The sequence below is a fragment of the Seriola lalandi genome, unplaced genomic scaffold (assembly GCF_002814215.2).
Source record: "Seriola lalandi dorsalis isolate HSWRI2012SDOR001 ecotype SW California unplaced genomic scaffold, Sedor1 jcf7180002054981, whole genome shotgun sequence".
In the NCBI taxonomy this organism is placed as follows: domain Eukaryota; kingdom Metazoa; phylum Chordata; class Actinopteri; order Carangiformes; family Carangidae; genus Seriola; species Seriola lalandi.
This window is the reverse complement of record NW_019525661.1, coordinates 306,160-314,022: the sequence shown is the minus strand read 5'-3', so window position 1 is coordinate 314,022 and position 7,863 is coordinate 306,160. Positions and strand designations below refer to the sequence as shown.

Sequence of the window (7,863 nt, the reverse complement as noted above, 5' to 3'; positions counted from 1 at the left end):
TGGATTTGACAAAAAGCTAAAATGTGCAGACAGTTCAAGAAGTAGCTCGATGAGACTCTATCTCCAAACTCCCATCAGCAGTTGGAGCACTGTGTGCACTTCACCCTGCATCAAAGATCAAAGCTCCTGCACACACAAATAATAGGACAATAACCTCACAGACATGTCTGTATGTGTCCCACAACAAAGTATTTTACAAGTTGTTAAGTTGTCTTTGTTTTATTTGAAAATTTGTGCATGTTATATTAACAACACAATATGTTTGTATATGCCATTTCATGATGAATTACCCACAGTTCTCCATACTTTAGCTACGCTGCTTATCCTTTAATGTGGCAGGGGGGTTGGAGCCAATCCCAGATGACACTGGGCGAGGCGGGGTCCACCTGGACAGGTCGCTTGTCTATCACAGGGCTGACACACATGCCCTATGAACTTTAATTCATTTCCTATTAACATTATATTAAAACATAATATGATTATGTAATATCCTAAACTTGACAACACTAATGAGGTGTACTGTATGTGGATGTGTTTTAGCTTCTGTAGGCAGCTTTTTGAACCTGTACCCTCCCCGTCCAGCACCAGAGTGCAGTTTAAAGCTCCATATTTTCCTCTTCTCCTGTGTTTTATTTAAAGTGTTGATCCATAAGAAGATATATTTGTGGTTTTAAGAACCAAAAACCATCTCAATGTAGTTTTACATCTCCTCCCTCAGACTTCTCTCTGGAGCTCTGACAACAGGTCAGTGAGCCAATCAGAAGAGAGGAGGCTCTGAGCCTCTCTTCTGGTTTCTGGTTTCTAAGTGATCCAATAAAAATATAGCAGATTTCAGGTAAACACTCAGAGAAATCGAATCTTGGAAGGCTGGATGGTGGGCAGGGCTTAGGGCGGGGCTGAGGGCGGTGACAGCTTTGTTGTGACATCACAAAGTTCCAGAAGTCCTGACGGCTTGTTTTAAGGCTCAGTTTCTGAATACAGGCTGTGTGCATTTCTCTGTGGACTGAGGCTTTGATACTTTCACAGTATTAATATAGAACGTAGACCTGCTTTATAATAAAACAACACATGGACATCTACCTTTATACTATATGGACCTTTAAACCTTTCATACGTATACCAGGTGTGTGAACCTCTTAGAGAGATAGTAATGGACTTACATTACATTTACTCATCTGTCAGTGGCTTTTATCCAAAGAGACTTACTAGTGAGGGACATCACTAAAGCTTCAGAGCAGTTGGAGACCTTGGTGTAAGGACTATGTCGTACATCTGTTCAATAAGTGAAGGAGATCAGGTAAAGTGAAAGGGGTTTACATTTGTCAGGTGACAAGAAAACAATCAATTAGCTATAGCAACTTTATAAGTCAATGACATGGTTGTTCTCCCTCTGTCAGTTTGTGTTGGTCTGTGTGTGTCTGTTCTCTAATGGACAAAAACAGATGAATTCAGTCTGAGGTTGTGGTGAGAAATCCCATTTTCGTTATAAGTCGTTATAAAACCAATTTGTGGAAGTGTGATGGCTCCTGTCCTTCTTTTCTTGCAGACATGCAACATGCTGTGAGATTTCGTGTCATCATCAATCATGACATCAAGAAGATAACTTTCCAAAACGGCCTCCCCTCGTCCGTGGAGGACATGATGGAAGTGTTGAAACAAGCTTTCTCCATCACCACAGACATCGGCCTTCAGTACAAAGACACCGACTTTGATGACTTCTTCACTCTGACCTCCACAGCTGACCTCAAGGACAAAGACACTCTCAAAGTCGTGCATGTGCCACCAGGAATAATCATGACCACAGTCCCTCAGGAGTGTAAACCCGACACCTCTGACATGTCTTCAGTAGATGAGCTGCTCTCTTTGGACTCCCAGGACAGTCTGATCCCCAGTCCACCCCCCACTGAGAGGCAGAACCTGTGGCCTGCCATCTTTCCCATCCCCAGCTTCTCCTACAACACAGAGATGGCTTTGAGGCAGGGCAATGAGAAGTTCCTAAAAGACGGGACGCCTCTAACATCACCCAGCGTCAAATCAGACATTCTGGAGCGGCTGGCAGAGGCCATGTTCTCCTACACTGCTTATCCCAACGATCCGCAGAGGGCCGCAGTAGCACAGGCACTGATAGAGAAGCACCCCTGCCTGAGGGAGCCCGGCTCTTTTAACGGATGTTATGGGTGGCAGCAAAGCCTGAAGTACAAATGTGCAAACTACCGGAGCAAGCTAAAGGCACACGGAAACCCTGAACTGCTGATAAACACAATGAAACACAAGCAGGAGGGTGACAGGAAACCTGCCAAGAACATCAAGAAACCCAGGAAATCAGAGGTGAACTACCTCCCCCCACACCCAGCCGGGGAGACGGACGACAGCCTGGAGACTGTGAGACTCGAGCTGGTCGCAGTGAGCAGGACGAAGGACAACGCGCACATGATCAATGACATGATGTCCAGGACGTACAGCTGCAGACGCAGAGAGGTGGTCGGTCAGTCCATGCAGGTGGCAGAATTCAAGGAGAGGTGGCCCGCCCTCTTTGACCCGCTACAGGTAAATAAACTGGCTCAGTGATCCTCCTGTCGCACCAGGAAATACCTGTGTACAAATGTAATTTATAATGTTATAGACTAATTGTTATTTGCACAGTTGAATAAGGTGTCTGACGAAGCAAACGCGTTGCAACGGCCCAAAACATTTGCATTAGGAGAAACGAGCTGCAGATTCAGAAATGATGCAGCAACAAAAACACATGAACCTCCGAAACAAATGAAACAGAGAGCTCCAGGCCTCTGGGGGAGCCCTAAGTGGAAGACCCTATAGACTGTATATAAGCTAACGCTAACACTTGCTACGTTTTCTGTTGCTCTGTCATAATATTGTAAAAACTACGGCCAAATGTAAAATAAAAGACAAACCTTTCTTTGGCCTTTTATCACCTTTGTATGTCGCCTCTTCTCTCTGTCTGCATACTCTCTTGTTTGGTCCAAGGTCAAAGGTCAAAGGTCCGGTCGAATCTCAAGCTTATGCTCAAGGTGTTCCATTTATTTTTGTGTTTGCATCTTGTATTTGAAGCACATTTGCTGTCCATGTTTTTGATTTGGCTTCCTGCAGTACATTTTTTCATTTGCAGATTGTTTCTTGTATTTTTTTGTTTGTGTTTCGTACATGTTTTGGAATCTGCATCGGTTCTGAACTTGCAGCTCATTTCTCCTAATGTAAGTGTTTTGGACCGTTGCAGCGCATTTGCTCTCGTCGGCCGCCGATAGTCTGTGATGATTTTATTATTGTAGTTCACGAAGAAAGACTGTATGAGAAACACCTAATCGTGCTACAGTCCACAGCTGCAACAACAGTCTGAACAATGACCATACAACTGTGTAACTAGTAGAGATGTCCTGAAGTTATTTTTGCTGCCGATACAGATACCGATCATCTGTGAGTGAGATACCAATCATTTTTTGTGTTTTGTTATAGCAGCTGGTTTAATGGTTGGTCGGTCTGTTTAGCTTTGTAGTGAACTGGTACCTCCAACAGGAGGCAGCGTAACCTGATAGAAGGACAACAACGAATAGACAACATGCACTACAAGAAACTCCCAAGGAGCATTGCAAGAAGTATCCTAGAGTAACAACAACTGAATAACAATAACAGTAATAAATCATTAATTACACGTTGATTTATGTGAATTAACATGATTATTATTAACAGACTGTAAAAAATGAAGCCTATTCAATAGGGTAAACAATGCAAATAGTCTAATAAATAGAAGTCACTATATGTCCGAACATGAACTCAGTTTCATTAAGCAAACTAAAGAATAATAGGATTTACAGTCAGATACAGGCTGCATTCAAACTGACAGGTATTTTATGGTGACATGCATTTCAGACGGCGTATGTTATATCTGTCTCACACACTTTGTAAAAGTTGCACACGGCCGGCGCAGTGAGCAAGGTGGGAGGCGGGACTACGAGAGTGTTAACCACAGGTATTTTTAATGAAAATTGGCCGATCAATGAGGGCATCCCTAGTAACTACAGGTTAGTACAGAGAGAGATCATCAGTCTGGGCAGTACAGCAGTAAATACAGCAGCAGACATATTTGAATTCTAGTTTTTCTTCTAGATTATGATACAGATCTGCCTCTAACTGTACAAACTAATAGATCCTAACACCATAGAATTTTACATCTAGATGAAAATATTACTTCCTGAGAAACTGATGATTTTTACTTGTTTAATTCAAATAATTCTAATACCTTTATTGGCATTAAGTCTAGAAAAATGTCTTGGATCTGCACCAGAATGTAATGGGTTCTTCCCTGGACCATGACTCATTCCTCCTCCAGGTCCATCACCATAGTCCTGGACCAGGTCTTCAGAGTAGAGGAGTCCTTTTTATAGACATGTAGATTGAGGCTCAGTGGTTTACTGTTGAGTAATAATTCAGGATTGTTCCATGTGGGTCTCCAGCCTCGACCTCTCACCTCAGCGGTCCTCAGTGTTTTTAGAGCAGGAGTGTTTCTTTATTGAAGGGCTGATGAATGAAGATCTGAAAGTGAAACATGTAACTTTAACAAATTCAAGAAATATGCAAAATCACTTCAATCACTTTTAGTACTAATGTGTAGTTTAGTTCATAATCATATTCAGACTGTCTCCGAGTGTTGTCCTGAGCTGCACTGATGGCTGAGAGTGAAGTTACCTGGATGACATCTTAACTGTTTCATCATCTGAGCTCAAGCAGACAAACCTGTGTTTCTGAAAGTTTACTTCCTCGTTCATTTCAAACATTTTCATAAACAATGTCCTCAGTGTACATTAAAATAGAAACATGGGAATATCCTGGATAATGTAAAGATCCTGTCGGCTTCTGTCATAACCTCCAGTTTCAGTTGTTCCAACTGTGTATCTGAGATCATGTGTTGTCTGTCACTTCATCTTTATTTTAACACTACAATACCTGTGAACATCTGCTGCTGTTGCTACAGAGGAGAAGCTCAAGGTGCAATTTCGAAACCCTTCATTGATAATAAAGTGCAAATCAAGACGTGCTGTCGCGCGACGGCAACGACAACCTGCTCGTTTGTGTCTCTGCAATCAAGAGCACACACAGTACAGCTCAGACTGCAGCCTCGAACCTCCGCACAGTCAGACCGGAGTCGCAGGAGTGTTGTTGTCACACACCGTCTGTATGTCTCAGTACCAGTGATGCTGTCTTACAGATAAACGAGGAGTTCCGCAGGTGTAACACCGTCCCCCTGGAGTCCACCTTCACCTCCCAGCTGGACAGGTACACGCCCAAGTTCCTGGAACTGTTCAGCTCCAAGGGAGGAGCTGTGGGACAGCGCATAAAGAGCGTGTTGACAGAACTGATAAAGGTGAGGATGGGTCCTGATTAGTTGTCTGACAAACAATAGAGGCGCATTCTGGGATGGCATTTATTCATGAGCCGCTGAATTAACCGTAGGACCCCCACGTCTCCGTGGTGAAGAAGAGGGACGTGACCCTGAGGTGCCTCATCGAGTACATGGGGGAGAGCGTGCAGGAGCTCATCTCGGACTACTACGTGAGTAACGTCCTCATCACTGGGTTTAAGTCTGGTTGGTGTCTGATTGTTGTTTGCATCAGGCTGTTGACTGCGGTGACGCTGTACCTACATCCACCTGACAACATCTACACTGAAACACATACATTCAGTCAGCAGAAGGTCTTTCTTTAGAGGGTAGACGTCTTAGTGAGAGTTTGTCAGGGTTTCCATGTCCTCGAGAAAAAAAGTCAAGCCTTTTAAAGTTCTAGTCTGTAACTTTTCCACATTTAAAATGTCTAAAAACATCTAGACCATATGTTGTTCAGTTGTGTTCTTACTTTATCCCAGATGTTTCCATCAATTCTCAAACCTGAGAAATCTGTGATTTTAATCATGGTAATGTTTTATCATGACATCATATCCTCTATGATCATGTGTCAGTGTGACAGAAGCTCAACATTGACTATCTAGTTGTCTTCACCACCATTACTGTAAGCTCCTCCCAGTTTGGATTCCTTCAGTGTCAGTGGTTCAGGAAATCAAACAGACCTGGTGATTCTAACCATTAAAAACACTGAATGAAGCAGTTTGACATTTAAAGTCAGTGTTTGAGCGACGCTGTACGGAGGAGAGAGACTCAGGGAAGAGTTGGAGCTGAGATTGATGCTAACCTTTGTTCTGATTGTTTCTCTGATAACTTATGAACCAGACGTTCAGCAGGTTTTTACCAGCAGCTGAATTATCCACAGAGGTTTCCTCCTCTCCATAACAAACACACCAGGGGATTAGAACCAGTAGAAACACTGAATAAAGCAGTTTGACTTTAAGACTCAGAGATTCAGTGACAGAGGACAGGACGTCTCCAGCAGCCGGGAGCTGAGCTGTCTAACATTTCCTCAGCTTGTTTCTCTGATAACTTCAGATCCAGACGTCCGACGACTAAAATCCTTCATCTGGTTCAAATATAGAGCTGAAAACCACCAAGGTGTAAAAAGTGCATGTGGCTTAAAACTAGATAAAAGTCAATGTTGAAATTCTGTCAGACAAACACACATATCATAGAAGATATGATATCATTGACAGATTGTGTGTGTGTGTGTGTGTGTGTGTGTGTGTGTGTGTTGTGTGTGTGTTCGTTCCAGAGGACAGCAGAGGACAAAGTGCACAAGGATCTTAAATCTCAGAGTATGAGGATCTACGTGTGTCAGCAGCCTGATGCAGTGGGCATCATCATCGATGGGACCCCGGTGCTGACGGGTCTGGACAATGTGTCCAGAGCCTGCTGCCTCCTCCTGGGCCTCACCTACGCCCTCAATCTGGATTATCCTCCCAAACTCGCCAAGACCTTCGAGGTCTTTCAGAGACTGTTTGTAGGACTTGACACGCTGCAGCCGAAACCAACGTCCAAGTACATCAGCCTGAAAAACAAACTGCTGACCTGAGCTGCTGCTGCAGGATCCAGGATCTGAGGAGGTCTCCGTTTATCTGATGATCTGGATTCTGCTGAGTCCTCTTGGTTTGATGAATAAGGGTTAAATCACTGAGCTGTGGTTCGGTTCAGGCGTGAGACTCGTCACCTCCGTGTCACATGATATGAGATAGTTCTGATAAAATACTGATCTCAGCACATGCAGCACTGAGGGTCTCAGATTCTGTGAAGGGGATTCTCGCTCAGTGTGTCTCTGAGGGTCTTCGAGCTCAGCTGTTCATGCAGAGAGTCATAAACTGGGTAGTAAATGTATTTTCTCACCTAATTAGTTTTGTATTGACCTGCAGCTGAACTGAGAGGAAAAAAACACTGAAACACATTTTAATGTTTTAAAAGAAAAAAACAGATTTGATAGATTTTGTAAACTGACGCTTCAGTTACAGGAGAGACTGGTTCACACGTGGTGCTGACATGTGGCGTTCACAATTGTACCTGAGTTGAAAAAAATAAAATCAGATTTCCTCCTCTGAGTTGATTGGCCTGTGTTTGGATTGTAAATCTGATCTCACATCTCCAAATGAATATTCTTCTTCTCTGGGGTCACGGTGCAGCACTGACGTCAGATCAGTCTAAAGAAGATTATGAATAAAATCACTTCAGGTTGTGAAGATGGAATATTGTCATTTTCATTGGAAACGAAAGCACTGACATGACTTGGATATGAAATTATTTGGCCAGATTTTATGTTAATACTTGAATACAGGCACTCATAGCAGCTGAATCTTCTTCATCAACAGTATCATTAGTATACTTAGTGCTGCTGTAGCACTCAGGGTCATGAAAGAACCTGTGACCACCACAGCTTCCTCACTTTGCTCCTGGATGTTTCTGATTCAACATGGCACAGA

General features: G+C 43.2%; 1 protein-coding gene across 1 annotated transcript; it reads left to right on the top strand.

Moving 5' to 3' along the window:
* Positions 1-1,548: 1,548 nt before the first annotated feature.
* On the top strand, positions 1,549-7,485 carry LOC111648367 (uncharacterized). Its single transcript, XM_023398227.2, has 4 exons — positions 1,549-2,547; positions 5,222-5,377; positions 5,467-5,565; positions 6,669-7,485. Exons 1-4 carry the CDS (start codon positions 1,549-1,551, stop codon positions 6,966-6,968), a joined length of 1,554 nt encoding a protein of 517 aa, XP_023253995.1. The 3' UTR covers positions 6,969-7,485.
* The last annotated feature ends 378 nt before the right edge of the window (positions 7,486-7,863 follow it).

Excerpts from the sequence above, each read along its gene's own strand:
- LOC111648367 (XM_023398227.2), top strand. The coding sequence starts at position 1,549 with ATGCAACATGCTGTGAGATTTCGTGTCATCATCAATCATGACATCAAG. Across the intron at positions 5,378-5,466 it reads TGTTGACAGAACTGATAAAG|GACCCCCACGTCTCCGTGGT; the intron begins GTGAGGATGGGT and ends AATTAACCGTAG. Across the intron at positions 5,566-6,668 it reads AGCTCATCTCGGACTACTAC|AGGACAGCAGAGGACAAAGT; the intron begins GTGAGTAACGTC and ends TGTTCGTTCCAG.